At 49.5% G+C, this 15,544-nt stretch overlaps 7 protein-coding genes across 7 annotated transcripts; 4 read left to right on the top strand and 3 right to left on the bottom strand. All coding sequences in view use genetic code 12, as the record gives it.

Annotated features, from left to right (window-relative positions):
* Positions 1–286: 286 nt before the first annotated feature.
* On the top strand, positions 287–4,798 carry REV3 (Rev3p; the record flags this gene model as incomplete). The annotated part of the gene is made up of 1 exon (XM_034154442.1): positions 287–4,798. The coding sequence occupies one exon, from the start codon at positions 287–289 to the stop codon at positions 4,796–4,798; it is 4,512 nt and encodes a 1,503-aa protein (XP_034013387.1).
* Positions 4,799–5,801: 1,003 nt separating this feature from the next.
* Positions 5,802–7,280, bottom strand: DIURU_001852 (uncharacterized protein; the record flags this gene model as incomplete). Its single annotated transcript, XM_034154441.1, has 1 exon — positions 5,802–7,280. One exon carries the CDS (start codon positions 7,278–7,280, stop codon positions 5,802–5,804), a length of 1,479 nt encoding a protein of 492 aa, XP_034013386.1.
* Positions 7,281–8,121: 841 nt separating this feature from the next.
* Positions 8,122–8,949, top strand: DIURU_001851 (proteasome regulatory particle lid subunit; the record flags this gene model as incomplete). Its single annotated transcript, XM_034154440.1, has 1 exon — positions 8,122–8,949. One exon carries the CDS (start codon positions 8,122–8,124, stop codon positions 8,947–8,949), a length of 828 nt encoding a protein of 275 aa, XP_034013385.1.
* A 497-nt stretch (positions 8,950–9,446) lies between these two features.
* VPS28 (ESCRT-I subunit protein) lies at positions 9,447–10,235 on the top strand (the record flags this gene model as incomplete). Its single annotated transcript, XM_034154439.1, has 1 exon — positions 9,447–10,235. The coding sequence occupies one exon, from the start codon at positions 9,447–9,449 to the stop codon at positions 10,233–10,235; it is 789 nt and encodes a 262-aa protein (XP_034013384.1).
* Positions 10,236–10,258: 23 nt separating this feature from the next.
* Positions 10,259–11,605, bottom strand: DIURU_001849 (uncharacterized protein; the record flags this gene model as incomplete). Its single annotated transcript, XM_034154437.1, has 1 exon — positions 10,259–11,605. The coding sequence occupies one exon, from the start codon at positions 11,603–11,605 to the stop codon at positions 10,259–10,261; it is 1,347 nt and encodes a 448-aa protein (XP_034013383.1).
* A 737-nt stretch (positions 11,606–12,342) lies between these two features.
* On the top strand, positions 12,343–13,032 carry DIURU_001848 (uncharacterized protein; the record flags this gene model as incomplete). Its single annotated transcript, XM_034154436.1, has 1 exon — positions 12,343–13,032. The coding sequence occupies one exon, from the start codon at positions 12,343–12,345 to the stop codon at positions 13,030–13,032; it is 690 nt and encodes a 229-aa protein (XP_034013382.1).
* An 865-nt stretch (positions 13,033–13,897) lies between these two features.
* SLY41 (Sly41p) lies at positions 13,898–15,145 on the bottom strand (the record flags this gene model as incomplete). Its single annotated transcript, XM_034154435.1, has 1 exon — positions 13,898–15,145. One exon carries the CDS (start codon positions 15,143–15,145, stop codon positions 13,898–13,900), a length of 1,248 nt encoding a protein of 415 aa, XP_034013381.1.
* Positions 15,146–15,544: the final 399 nt, after the last annotated feature.

The raw sequence follows: 15,544 nt of genomic DNA, 5'->3' as shown, positions 1-15,544 counted from the left end.
TTGGCTGACACACGTTGTATTACTAGCCTAATCCCAACTAGTCCTCATCACCGCGGTCAAATTGACACCCTCAGCATATGCTAGCAAATGCTCAGATATAAAAATATTCGATACTCTAATTCTACAACTAGTTCAACACAATCATCATCTCTTTTCACTTCTCCATCGTCAATCATCCAAATATAGTCGTACCCACCACCGTGACCGTTTGCGTCACCACCGCGACTCCGAAACCAAAACATTGCTACCAGCCGCACAACGACCATTCCCCAGTTGCCAATGACTCATGAAGGTCCAGGTTGCCGACTACGACGCCTACCATGTGTCTCCGACAAAACTTGATTCAGTGTACGGGGAAGCCACCCAGGCGCCCATAGTGCGGGTCTATGGCTCTGTTAGAGTCGAGCCGCCCCTGGGAACCAAGCGGCCGCTGCTGCTGCTATCGCCATTAGTGGTTCCCGCCATGGTCCACATCCATAACTACTACCCGTACTTGTATGTTGACTGCAATACCAAGGATTTAGGGTCATTAACGGAGGAGGTGTTAGCTCAGAAATGCCGGTACCTTGAGGCTCGCATGGTAGCGCTGTATCGCCACCGCCAGTATAATGATGATGATGACGATATTCCGCCAGTTAAAGGACAAAAGAAGTTTGTCCTCTCAGTGACGGTGTGTAAAGGGATGCCGATATACGGTTACCGAGCCGGTTACCGCCCCGTGTACAAAATTACGTTACTCAATGCTCAGTATAAGTTGAGAATGGCTCAGTTATTTTGGGATAACAGCGTGGTATTGGATTCTGAACTGTCTAAGGTGGCTCCATTGGTGTATGAGGCTCACATACCGTATACGGCTCAATTTATGAGCGATTATAACGTCTTTGGCTGTGGGTGGATGGATCTAGAGACCTGCTACGTGAGAGATCCCGTCATCGGCAATAACGTGTTTGACTCCAGTCAGGTTTCTCGGCTCAAACAATGGTTGTTACACGGAATTGTCCACCAGAATAACGTATTACTGTCAGAGAAATGGCCCCGTATCTCGAATATGGTGCTTGAATTTGACGTTGACGTCGCCTCGGTGCTAAATCGGAAACAGATAGAGCTTCGTAAGCTCCACCACGGGTTCACGGAGTGGCACCGGTGGCTGCCTGACCTACCAACCCCAATTTACTTGCTGTCTTTACAAGGCGTATACCGTGACTTGGAGTACCAGTGTCGCGCCCGTAATGCTCAGTTTCATAAAGATGAAACGTTAAACTCTCAGAGTTATGGTACCGGAAGTTCCACATGGCTGAACCAAGAAGAATTGGATGATTTATTGGCGTACGCGATGAAACAAAACGGCACCACTAAAACCAGTATGGACGAGTGGTTTGATACCACGTGCCAGTGGAAGGGACTTGAAGAAGTACCCACATGTTTTGCGCTGGTGGATATCGTCCCTCGATACCATAATTACCCGTTTAGAGCTCCCGTTGACTTGGTGGCGTGGAGACTACCCCACCAGCTTTGGAGCCGCCACGCCCCGATCCTGGCTTCCCAATTCCAAAGATCACAACCGTCGCAACCAAAGATTTCGGAACTACCTACTGAAGTCGACGAAGAGCTGTCTACTGAGGAAGATACTGAAAAGGACGATAATTCCGAAAACGATGATATCACGGAAAAATCAGACAACCCAACCACTTCCTCGCCTGCTACATCACCTCAACAACCACCAGATAACCTGGAAGTATTGGCCCAGCTAGAACTGTGGTCGCTTGAAGAACTGGGCGGTATTGACCAGGTGATTGCTACACAAAGAAGACAAACGTTTGCTCAATCCAATGGCGATGATCTGATTGTGGAGTCGATGCGGGGGTCGCAGCTGATGATCCTAGAGTCGCAGCCATCAGTAACTGCTGGTGGTAGTCTTCGTTTCCGTCTGGAACCTCCCAAGGAAGCTACAGACCCGGAACTCCTCAACCGGCTGTTTATTGAACTGGGAGCATTGAAAATCGATTACCCCGTGCCTCACTTTGATACTGACGCCGATCAACCGCTGAGACCGTTTATCTTCGCCAATAAACGGATTAACGTCCCTGTACTCTGTGACGCTACCATCCCTGATTCTCTGATGTCCCAGTGGATCAAACTGACGATGAAACCGAAAAAGGACCAGCTCCAGAGGTGGAGATACGTTCTAGAACCTCCAAAAGCAGAAACTGTGGCCCAGTGGTTCATGGACAAACAACTCCAGCCACTGCAGAAATGGAACTCGCAAATTGAGGCGATTACTCAAAATAAGTACCTGTACAACTCGGCTAAAGTGGTACGGCACGATGACGGTTATAACGCCATGACCTACTTCTACATTGACGTGTTGGCTACCACCGATAGCGACCGTGCTCCTGATCCTGCCACCGACTCTGTGGTGGCTATATTCTACCATTTTGATGATTCTAATGGCTCATTTGCTCATATGCCCACGTCAGGGACATTATTAGTGGGCCAAAGTTTACCTAATTGTCTGACAGTCACTCATGAGAGTGATATGGTGGCCCATTTAGTCCACTTAGTAACCAGTTTTGACCCCGATATTTTAGTCGGATACGAGGTAAATGACACTCTGTGGGGTTACTTAGTCCAGAGATTCCGTCAGTGTTATGATGCGAACCTTTTGGAGCTGTTTTCTCGTGGTACTTTCAAGTCTCAGGGTAAATGGGGTGACCGTTGGGGGTACACTCATACCTCACTGCTTGCCATCTGTGGCCGTCACGTATTAAACCTATGGAGAGTTCTACGCTCAGATATGGCTCTCACTGACTACTCATTGGAGAATGTTGCTAGGAAATTGCTCAAAGTGCTGATGCCTCGGTTCTCCAACTATAAGCTCGGGATGTGGTTTAACGGCACTGTGAGAGAACAACAATTGGTTCTCCGTTATTTCCACCGTAAGATCGAAACCGCTTTGAAGATTATCGCCGTCCAGGAGATTATTACCCGAAACGTCGAGTATCTGAGGCTTATCGGTATTGATTTTAACGCTAATTTCTACCGTGGGTCTCAATTCAAAGTGGAACTGATCCTTGGTCGTCTTTCTAAAGCTGAGAATGTGATGCTTAACAGTCCTCTGAAACACCACGTCCACGAAATGCGCTCCCTCGAGTGTATCCCTTTGATCCTTGAACCCGATCTGAACTTCTACCGCCTGCCCCTCGTGGTCCTTGACTTTCAATCATTATACCCGCTGATCATGATTGCCTATAACTACTGCTTTTCCACGATTTTGTGTCGTCTCCGCAATTTCAAGAGGAATAGTAACCGGTTGGGGTACCTCAGACACCACCCACTTCCTCCGGGGCTTATTGATTTGCTCTGGCGCCACAATGCTATCAACGTCCTGCCTAACGGGTGTGTATTTGTCAACTCAAAAGTGAGGAAACTGATCTTAGCTAAGATGTTAGGGGAATTGATGAATACTCGTCAGGCAGTGAAGAAAGTGATGAAGATGTTTGGCGGCGAATCTGAGCTCTGTAAGCTTTACCACGCTCGTCAATTAGCGTTGAAATTGATTGCTAACGTCACCTATGGATATGCGCTGGCGTCATTCTCTGGTCGAATGCCTAATCTGGATGTGGCTGATGCCATTGTCGCCACGGGGAGAGAGATTTTACTGAAACTGATTAGGATGATTGAAGCAGCAGAGTTTGGGGCTAAAGTCGTATACGGTGACACTGACTCCCTTTTCGTTTATTTCCCTGGAGCGCTGAGAGAGGACGCTTTCAACTATGGTCAAATCTTGGCTGACCGAGTCACCGGAGAGTTTCCCGATCCGATTTTCCTCAAATTTGAAAAAGTGTACCATCCGTGTGTCTTATTAGCTAAAAAACGGTACGTGGGATACAGTTATGAACTGCCCCACCAAGGTACTCCCAAATTCGATGCTAAGGGGATTGAAACGGTGAGACGTGACGGTATCCCCGCTCAACAAAAGATGGTGGAACAACTGCTTCGTCTCTTATTTGACCTGGCTAACCTTTCAGCAGTAAAGAAATACGTCACTGACCAGTTCCGTAAGGTGCTTCTGTCGAAAGTGCCCATCCCTGATTTCTGTTTTGCCAAAGAAGTAAGGTGGGGAACCTATAAAGATGAACGGTATTTGCCTCCTGGAGCTATTGTCGCTCAACAAATGGTGGACGATGACCCGAGAAAGGAACCTCAGTACCGCGAGAGAGTGCCCTATTTGATCTACCATGACGTCACCAAACCCAAATTGAGGGACCGGGCGATCTCCCCAGAGAAATTCATGGCGCTGTTGGCGCTGCCGCTGCCGCTATACTTGGATTACGAGTACTATATTACGAAAGTACTCCTGCCTCCGTTGGAGAGAATATTCAATTTGATGGGAGCAAACGTCAAGGATTGGTATAATACACTTCCCAAGAGGCACTTACCCCATGCTAAAGCGCTGGCGTTGGCTCAATTCGTTAAACGCCACCAATGTGCTGTTTGTCAAGGAGCTATTGACGGCGATCTGGATCATTTCTGCCAGCGATGCTTGAGGAACGAGGCGCTACTGGTGGCTAAACTCATGGGCGAAGTGAAGTACCGCGAGCGGAAACTGGTATTGTTGCGGCTGGGGTGTAAGATCTGTGTTGGCGCCAATACCGATGCCGGTACCGATGAAGTATCGGTGGTGGACCAGTGCCTGAATCAACTGTGTGATGTGTACTATAAGAAAGCAGTGGCCGACCACCAGTATGAGCGTATCGCCGATGCCACAGTGCCGATGTTAAAGGAACTCGAGTGGTGATTCAACGAACATATATACTCAGATTTAATGACTAATGATACAAGTACTAATTCCACTCGACACGAGATTTAATTAGAACAAGTTGATCTACTTCCCTAAAAAAAGTTGTTCTTAGCAGCGTAGTTTCGTAAATGCCGAAACTTTCGCATTTACACGTAAATTGTGGAGAAATTCCCTTGACACTCTCTTGACGTGAAACACCTATCAGACCACTCAATGAAACACCGTTCTTGCTCCGGTGGGTTCACTACGCTACTGTGAACACCGCTCTTTAGCCATCACTACACTTAGTCGCACCATACTTCGTCGACCATGTCCCTTAGAACAACACCGAAAACAAGCCTAGACCACTGCTGCGTTAGAGTCACAATCTGCCTACTATGCCCACCACTTGCCCTCATTATCCTCCCATTTCCTCACCATCGGCACTCACCATCTCAACCCAAAATTTCCTCTTCCCACCCACTCCTTCAAACCAGAAGAACCACCCCAAAAATCAAATTATAACATCAATAATCAATTCCAATGTTCCCCACGCTCTTTCCCGTGATAAAACCTTATTCGTAGTCTCCCTCTCGCTTTCCCTCTCGCTCGCCCACCTCGCGCACCCGCGGTCGCCGCATTTTTTCGCACTGGCCAATTGCGCCGTTCTTAATACCAACCGCCTTTTAACCACCAAGAATAACCATGGCCGGCTCTGCTCCCAAGTACGTCCGTCACGGTGCCGTTGCTCCCCCCCACGTCCCCGCCCACTTGCGCTGGGGCGCCAAGATCTTGGGCGCCACCATGTGGTTCTGGATCTTCTACCGCGTCAAACAGGACGGGCCCGTCATGTTCGGGATGAAGTTGCCCTTTGAAAACCTGCATTAACTTATCGGGAGTATATACTGACTATACTGAATATACACTCGGAGGCACCGGGCCTCGTATCCTATATTTCTCTGAATTATCGCTAAATTATCGCTGTCTCTGTGTCTCTCAATTATCTGTGAAATGGGTGCGCCTAACGCCGACCGGGGCGTCTCCCTCTGTGGCGAGTGGTCCCCCTACCACGAATACTACTAGCACCAGTACTATTGGCTTCATTATTCGGTGGTTGCTTTTCCTTTTTGAATCGGAAATTGAAACCCTGGGAGGTACAGTGTTCAAGGACAAAATTATGATTTTCATCCAAAAGGAAACCCATCACATTTAAATGGGTGCGGTCCTCCAGCACCACGTCACACACGTTGAAGTGCCATAAGTTATAGTAGGCCTGAAAGTAGTAGTCATTAATCCGTTTGAGGACGGGTTTCGCCGAGCTCTCATCATTGTTGGTAGTGGTGGAAGTATCAGCAGATGGTGGAGCCACCCGCAACGGGACGATCTCGTCGACGGTATCGGCGATCAGCACGGGGATCTTATCAAATAACAGCAACGCCAATTCGATGATGGGGAGGATGGACGTGTCCAAATGGCGACACACGTCGTGGCGGACAATCGCCCATAATTCCCCTAAAATCATTCGAAGCCGGGAGAATTTCAGGCGGTAGTGGTCTAGATAGCCAGCAGAACCACCCATCAGATCAACAAAGCTCATCCCGTTACCAGAGACGGGGTAGCGGAAGTGGAGGCCTTGGCTTATGGTGAAATCAGCGTGAGTAATGATGGCAAGATGTTCAAGTAACGGGGTTTTGATCACCGGAGCATGCGCCATGAATATGTTAATCGTCGATGAGACAGCACCATCATTATCAGCACTATTAGTGGTATCGTCCTCGCTGGCACAACCATCGGTAGTGGTAGTGGCCTCCATTGCTTTGACGTATAGCTCAGCAATTTGGACCATAGTGACCCATAGTTCGCCAACTTTTCCACACACTGGGGCCACCACATCAGCATTATGATCATCGTTATCATCCTTAGCTATGGGGCCATGGTCAAATAAGGAATGGAGCTTAACTGTCCCTCCAAGGCCATAGAGCTTTACCAGCAGTCCCAGCACTTCATCGTCAAGCACGTACACGTGATTGTGATCAACAATAAACAAATTGGGTACATTCAACTGCCCATTAAGTAACTGAGTCACCACGGAAGGGTGGTCCAAAGGACCGTATACCGAGTACACCGGACACGGCAATTGCTTATGGGTACCACCAATATAGTCGTCGTAGTGGCTTAAACGGTGTCCGTCAAGCGCCAGCGCCATCGCCTCGATCTCGTCGTTATTTTCGCCAGTACCACTACTGGTAGTGCCACCACTGATTTGCAGCAAATTGTTGACCGATTCGACCACGGATGGCGACAAAACACTCAGGAACGCCACCACTTGGCGGGCATAGCTCACATCGTTCAGGTCGACCACTAAAGCCGTCAGCCAGAGGCCCAAGTTGCCCGTGTGGACGATGGCATCGGGGGGTCGCCCCAAGCGGAGCTCGCGGGCGTACGCGTCGGCAAACGCCTGCCAGTTGCCCTGGATGTCCAGCACCGCAAGTAAGCGCATCGCCGGATCGATCGAGCGAGAAGGGGTGGTCCCGGTGTTGGTTAGGGGCAGGACGCTTTTGTAGCCGAAGCGATAACGCGACGACACCACGACAGCCTACAATGACCCGACGAGACCCGACGAGACCCAGCGGGTCGAGTCAAAACAAACAGATTTAAAATGATTTCAAATGACATTGATGATGTGGTCAATTCTGTTATGCTTTCTAGTAGTAAGGATGATCTTTCTGTATCGTCCATAGTTGTCACTGTTTGACAGCTAAGCCACTTTGTGGTCGTTTCGAGTACTACTGCGACTTGTAGTTTAAAATTTACTAGTAAATTCTTCGAGGAAATCCTTAAATACTTCTACTATTCGTCGTAGCTACTGTAGCTGGTGTGAATCTTGCCGGCATCAACAGGTGCCGCAGGCGATGCAATGCACATCGCGAAGTAGACCACTGGCTATATACCCTTTCGGCATTAAGGTTCTCCACCCCGACGAAGAAGCGTGACTAAGTAAACAAGCTGACATAGTATCCATTGGAATTTATCCGCCTGGGCACTTTAGGCTGGTGCTGGCGGTTTGGAGTATTATTAGTTCGTCTGTCTTAGTGCCGTAAATTACGGTGGCGAGCCCCGGGGCCCGTGCGGTGTGCCCCTCCCCCAACAGAATTTTCCGTCGCGGGGTTTGACTAATCGATTACACCGTAGAACACTACGGTAATGGTTATCGTGTGTAGTGTTTTTTCGCACCTGCATATAACTCTTTGCGAAGTGCGAAGGTCTCACCACTACTCAACTACCAACGCCACCGCCACTGACTCCGACTCCACTCACTCCTCCACATCCTCCCTCACATCATGGCGTTGTCGAAACTCACGCTGGAGTTGTACTCCCTCTTTGACTCGGAGCAGTACGACAAGTGCAAGCAGCTCCTCCCCCCCATCCAGGTGGAATTGATCAAAAACAATCTCTTCACGCCGACCGCCGCCGCCACCGCCACCGCCGACGGCATCAACGATCTCACCATTTCCCAACGGATCTTTGAAATTGGCGCCCTCCTGCTGTTGCTCGCCCACGACTACCCCAATTTCGAGAACTTCTTCGCCCAATTACGTCCGTTCTACGCCGACAGCAAATTACACCCTAACCGCGAGATCGACACCGATACCACCAAGAATATCCTGTTGTACTTGTTGTATCTTTTGCTGCAAGGGTGGACGCTGAAGTTCCACGTTGAACTCGAAGTATTATACAATCTGGACCGCTACGACGTCGACCACGACCGCTACCTCCAGTTCCCCATTGCCCTTGAACGTCACCTTATGGAGGGCAACTACATTAAGATCTGGAAGTTGCTTAAACTGGAAAATGAAGTGCCCTGTAAGGAATACACCCATTTCATTGATACTTTGACCCACGCGCTTAGGCTTGAGATCTCGAAGCTGATTGAGAAGACCTACGACACCATCCCCATCAACAACTGCAAAAACATGTTATACTTCCCTCAGGAGATGTCCGACGCTCAGTTTGAGCTGGTTGTTCGTGAGGAATTGGGCCACACCTGGCGGTTTGACGGGGCCAATATTATCATTGATAGAGACACCACCGCCACCACTGGCCCTGAACTGGAGCTGATTATCAATAACGTGTTGAACTACGCCGACCAAATCGAGTCGATTGTCTAAAACTGAGGAATTTAATGATAACCACGTCTATAGAATAAACGACCCCATCAGCTTTTGAAGATGTAGTGACAGGGCTTCGTAACCCAACACGCGCCCGCGCGCGCGTTGAAAAAAGGCTACGCTCAGTTAAACCCTAACCCTTAGCATACGCAAGAAACTGTGGGCAACGACGGGCGTATGCTACGAGGTGAAACATAGCGTCAAACTATAAAACAAGGGGAGTGCAAAAAGAAACGGGGCGAGCTGGGAATCGAACCCAGGGCCACACCCACCCTAAGGGTGTATCATACCACTAGACCACACGCCCGCGATATTTTACCACGAATTTTAGGTGATGGTACCAAGCCAGAAAACAAAAAAATTGACCTCGTAAAACCTAGCTTAATATCATCAAAATCACAACTTTCCAGCAAACTAATTTTTTTTAGATTTTTGTTAGTAGAGTGCCATTTTTGTTATCTCACTACACTATAGTCGCGCACTTCGTTTGGCTAACTATGGATAATCCACCGCCGGCGTATGCTCCCACGGGCGCCACCAGCTACCAACCGACTCAGCACCGAGCCAATGCCAACCGGGAACTTACCAAAAACGATATTGTCGGTTCAAATGTCGCTGTCTACGATACCTTAGCGGAAATCTACCTGATCCTCCCTACTTTGGAAGTAGTGGAAAAGGCCTTCCTCAAAGACTTTATCACCGATAAGGAGAAGTATACCGCTACCTGCACCCGTCTAATTAACCAGTACCAGCTTTTGGTGAAGAATTTGCTTGAAGACCATCGCCAACCAGTCCAACAAATCTTGGGAGTGGATGTCACTGAAGACACGTTGCTTGAGCGATTATCCACCAAATTCCGCCTCGAGTGTCCCTTAGCGGTTAAGAGATTAACTGTGGGGTATCCTGCTACGATACAAAGCCTCCATTTGCTGTCTACTCAGACCAGTACTCCCGAGCCAGGGGCCACTCTGTCATCGGCTACGGGGACGACAAACCAACGACTTATCGCTCAAGTGACGGGCAATTTCATCACCGTGATGGATGCAATCAAACTCAACTACAATACCAAACAGCAGCTTCATCCGTTACTCTCAGAACTTGTGATTAACTTGAATGAGCTTCCTGGCGACGAGGAGAGAGGGGTAGAGTTCCCCGGGAAACTGAAACTTGTTAATTGGTTGATTAAGCTTAATAACCTTGAGGGATCGTTGGAAGCTGATGATCTAGACGCGTTTTTGGCCGACGTCGACACCGCCTACAAGGGGTTCTTTGAAACGTTAAAATAGTTTTACTCGGTTGTCTAAAGACATTACGGGCGGATGACGATGTCGCTGGTCTGGGTGATGTATTTGACGCCCTTATAAGGCTTCACCAGGTCGGGCATGCCTTTATGCGACACCATGCGGATGCTATCGATTTTAAGCCCCAGCGGCACACACCCCTTGTGCTGGTAGCTGATTCTGAGGTATAACGGTTCTCCCCGAGCGTCAGTCTCAGTGTTGATTACTGCCGCCTGAAGGAGAGGCAACGCTGTGGGTTTAACGTCGCGTAACGTCCACTCTCCCTTACCGTTACCTTTATAGCTGAAGTCGCCAGAAGTGCACCGCAGCGGCTTAATTGCCATTTCCTCGGCACAGATGATATCGATGGTGATGGTATCGACCTTAGTGAGTCCTGGAGTGGGCTTTATTTGAAGTTTCAACTCAAATTCGCCAGTGGCCGTCAGTGGCTGGTAATTGATGTCTATCGCTCCCAGTTCGTGATTGGGGGCTTCCAATTGGTACTCCATAAGCGTCAGCTGGCCGTCGGGAGGGACAAAGTTAAGCACACACTGTTTATCCCATTTGGCAATGTCAATACACGGGTGGAAGCTGGGTAGCTGGATACGCAGGGCCACATGGTTAAACAGCATTTCTAGCCTCGGTTCCCCCGTCAAATGACTGACAAACGCTATCAGACCATCAATATGAGCCAGTACGGGGTAAAGTCGTGCCATACTCAGCAGCAGCAGCAGCAGCAGCAGTAGCGGAGGTACCACCTGGTACATCGCCGCGATCAGCTCAATCACATCAATATACATCTCGTTATGCGTATAGCGCACGTTAGAACGTCTCCACGGATACGCCAGCACCTGGTTCGGCTGCAGTGGTGGCGGGGGCGACTGGTTAAACGCTAGTTTCGCCGCCGGGTGCTCGGCGACAATCGACAGCGATGTACTCAACAATTTCAGCAAAAACAGCTCGTAGGGAATCAAATCACGCAATTGGTTAGCGTCAGTGGTAAGCGGGTAACCCGTTTGGTCGATCATCTCCGCCATGATCAGCGTCAACGTGTCGGAATTCGCCTCGATCTTTGTCGGCAGTACGGGGGTACCGAAATACTCCTTAATTGCCGTGAATAGACGATGAATAAACACGAACGGGATCATGGGATTGACCGGGTCCAGTTTCAGCCCGCAAAGCACGGAAATGGTGATGCTGGCGAACCGTTCAAACGCCACATAGTAGTCGTGGTTAATCGCGATTATCGGCGGTTCCGACTCGGGGTGGGCAAGCACCATCAGCTTGATCAGAGTATAGCCAGGCAGACTGAGCCGCTGCTGGTACTCGAACACCAACGAGGCGTTGGTGTCGGAGATGTAGACGGCTTCGATCATGGCGTCGCCGGTGTGCTCACGTGAGGCGAAAGTAAGTGCGATAACAATGGTACCACTAACTAAAGGTAAACTTGAAAGGGGATATAGAGAGAGATGTTTAGGAAGAAGCTGAGTGATTTATTGTTTGATGCTTGATTGAAGCTGGGGAGTGTTTGAGATTGGAAGAGGTGTCTTGGTATGGAGGAAGATGAGAGAGGTTGAGTGGCAACTATGGAAAACGATCGCTAGAGAATGTCATGTGTGAAACGATGAGCCATGATCCAATGGAGTCCAATAATCGATCAGAATTTGTTTCAAAGTCCCCCTAGTGAGGTCAGATGATCTTTAGTACGGTTCCTCGCCGGGTTTGCCCCACTATAAAAACACGTGCTAATATTTCCACCACTACTCATCTTGAGGAAGCTCTAGCACTTGAAATAACAGTTGTCATTGCAACAGAAAAGGATGACGTTTCCTTTCTAACTCTCCTGAATCTAGGGTCCTTTTTCGAGACTTAAGGTTGCATTACTACCCTACGATGGTTTGCGGGCGTGGACACCTACGCCCAATTAAAGGTATTCAACCTACTCGATGTTCGTTCGGTGTGTCACTTTTACGCTGCCTGTAGCGTCAATTCCACCTACAATGGTACCCGAGAACACACCCGAGAGTACCTCGAAAAGCTCCCAGTGGAAGTAACGTTGGAACACATTCCTAAGACGGATACCACCAAGATCGACTTCTAGACGTTGGCATTGATGCCGTTGTGGTGCAACATTGTTGTCAAGTGCTCCGCCGGTCTCTGGGACCTTGCCTTTTGGTATCTTCGCCAAGTGGAGTTTAACCTGTTATCGTCAACCATCTATAACGAAGCTGAGGAGGACCACTTCATCTATAAATACGCCCGTCGTGATTTTCCTGCTGACAAAAACATCGTTGCTTTACACTTTAAACGGGTGGATGTTGACGCTAACTTGATCCCCATGACCGCCGAGGAACTCTCACTTTGTGAGTGTGGGATTCACAACCCACCCGGTCTTTTGCGCTTAACCAATCTTACCCGCTTCACCAATGACGGGTGTCGTGGTTTTAATGACAACTTGCTACCCTGGGTTCAGCGTGTGACGGCCACCATTGACACAGTACCACCCGATTTCCACTGTGATTTGTTGGAGGAGATCACCATCACGAAACCATTGATCGAAGGGTTCAATTTGAGGGACTTCCAGTGTCCTCATCTTCAACGGGTTATTTTCGTTGACTCCAATGACGTCGGTGTTGTCCACATTAATGATGTCTTCACCTGCTTCCAATTGTCACAATTGAGGGTATCAAAGGCAACCCACATTGTTACCCCCCCAACTTCGCTCAATTACCAGAAGCTGAAGTTCTCCACATTCAGTATAATCATCGGTTTACAGAAGACACTGCGTTGCCTCCTAATTTGATCGAGTTGGAAATAAAATCGTCGTTTGCCATCAGTGGAGGTTCCCCCCCAGCTTAAGACGTTTAGGTTCATTGCTGGGTGATGTTTCTATAGCGTCACCCACACTCAGCCTCTTGCTGGTCAATGCGGCACAAGTAACAATCGAATCTCGTCAAGTTGTCATTGGGAAATGTCCATACCGTCCATCTTTCCGTGGTTCCGAACTTAGTCAAGATGAAAGTGGAGGGCTCTCGTGCAAGCCATATCCCCCTCCTGATGGCCCCCCACCTTCGGCATTTGAAGATGCCGAGTACAAGAAATAACTATATTCGTTTACCAAACAAGCATTTTGAGCACGTTGCCTTGGGAAATGTAAATTTGGGAAAGGTTTGCTTGACGGCGGACACCATGGTCCTTAGCTATTGTGCTTTGACTAAAACTTCATCAACCACTGCGAAACTAATTTCAGTCCCATCGTACCCTCGTCAACAGCGATGGTGTGTTTTGTCAGGAGTTGAAGTGTGATACCATGACAGATTTGCCTCCCATGGTAGAAGCGTTGACCCTTCATCATTTACCTAGCACTAAGGGCAATATCTTTGGGAAATGTAACAACCTTGAATCGCTTCACAAGCAAGGGCTCACGGTGCCGGCGACGATGAGAAGACTCAGGTTTGTCTCGCTCCTGTTATTCAAGAGATCCACCATCAAATTTGACGACGAACGCCACCTCGACTATATCGAGTGTGGCGTGATTCCTCGCTCGTGTAAGCAAGTGGGCCCCTACGTGTGGTGTCGGCGAGAAATACGTGAAAACTAGTAAAGTAATTAGCGTAGTATTACAGTGAATGTATCAAAGGGTATATAATGCAAGCGTCTATAACGTGCTACTTTTTGACGACCCCCCAGCGGTCATAGCTGTAGAGGCCCAACGAGGTGAGCACCAACCCGAGCACCTGGTGGCGGTGGAAGTGTTTCAGCTCCCACACAAACGCCACGAGGATGATGATGATCCGCTTCATGATGTTGGCAATGGAGTAGTTGATGGGCAGCATGAGCCCCAAGATCTGGAATGCAAGAAACAGCTGGACAAAGTGGGAGAACCCGTTGACCACCATGAGGAAGAATACATAGGGGGTAAGGTACCCCAACGACCACGTCGCCAGCCGCCACTCCACCATGAGGTATATCGGTAACGTGAAGCAGAAGCCGATGGCCAGGCAGAAGAAAAGGATCGTCAACTTGTCGACTTTGCCGTCGCCTCTCGTCTTCAGCAGCTGCGGCAATGTTGTCGATTGATCGACGGTTAAGCGTTTTTTGGAGAAGATATTCTGCAGGACAAAGATGAGCATCAGCGTGAACGCGTAGATGAGGCCGGTGACGTAGCCGGGGGCGTCGTTGGTGCCGGCTTTGGGCTTATAGCACGTGATCATGATCCCCAAGACCAAAGGAGTAAGAGTAACGTAAGTGACTCGAGGGTATTCCCGTTGGAAAATCACGCGGTAAGCGACCACCGTGGCTAATGGCAGCAACGCTTTGACGGTGTGGACAAGCGATACCGGCACTAACGACGTGGCTTTGTGCAGGGTCAAATGGCCGACAAACTGGAAGCACCCCATGGGTAATGTCGTCAATAATACAAGGCGAGTCGGCTGGACAAATTTGTATACCTTAGGAGTCTCTTTTGGGAACGTCCCCAACGGGAAATGGCCGCGCAAGTGAGGCACGGCTCCCAACACTGCCACGAACACAAGGCAATAAACGCAGTTAAACACAAACTGGGCCTCTGTTAACGTGACGGGATAGGGGAACTGGGTCAAAATCAGCTTGGTGCTGTTGCTCAGGATGATCAGAGTGAAGTACCACCCGGAACAGAGACACACGATGCGCCAGTTGATCGGGGGAAGCCACAGCGCTTTGGGCGGGGCTCGAGCCACTCTAGCCGCTTGGGCCATGCTGTCAGGCAGCAGTTCTGCCAGTCTCGGCGGCGTGAGCGGGAACGGCGTGTGGGCAAACCCTTGCCGATGAGGGAACGGCTTGTGGACCTTGGTCGCCCCCATGTGGGCGAGATTGGTCAGCGAGCTGTTGGGGTTGATCAGCGTCAACAACGGTGGTCGCTGCGGCGGGACGATCATCGTATATAAGGGTGTAGGAAGGGTGGTTTAACCGCTGTCGGGGTAGCGAGTTTGGTGTTGCGCGCCCCGGGCAGCAAAAGCAACGGGAGATAGTGGGGCGAGATAAGCCCGAGGAACAGGGCAGAAAGGGGGAGAAATGAGGGTGTTTGGGGTTTAGGGTAATAAGAAGGGTGGTTTCGATAGACTTAGGGGTCATTTTGATAATTTTTGGAGGGGGAAGGGTGGAAATTTTCGGTAGTGTTCATCGGTGGGTGATGGGCCGTGGACGGCGCCCCGGTGGGGTCAACGTGTGTTTTCCGAGCGACGCCGTCGTGTGTCCACCGAGAACCGTGGCAGACACTATGGGGGAAAAAGGCTCAAAAATAGGAGACTGAAGAGCGTGCCCTGTCCTGCTTCTAC

This window comes from Diutina rugosa, assembly GCF_008704595.1.
Source record: "Diutina rugosa strain CBS 613 chromosome Unknown scaffold32_size146972, whole genome shotgun sequence".
NCBI lineage: Eukaryota > Fungi > Ascomycota > Pichiomycetes > Serinales > Debaryomycetaceae > Diutina > Diutina rugosa.
Note: the sequence above shows the minus strand (reverse complement) of the source record. Positions and strands in the feature narration are given on the sequence as shown.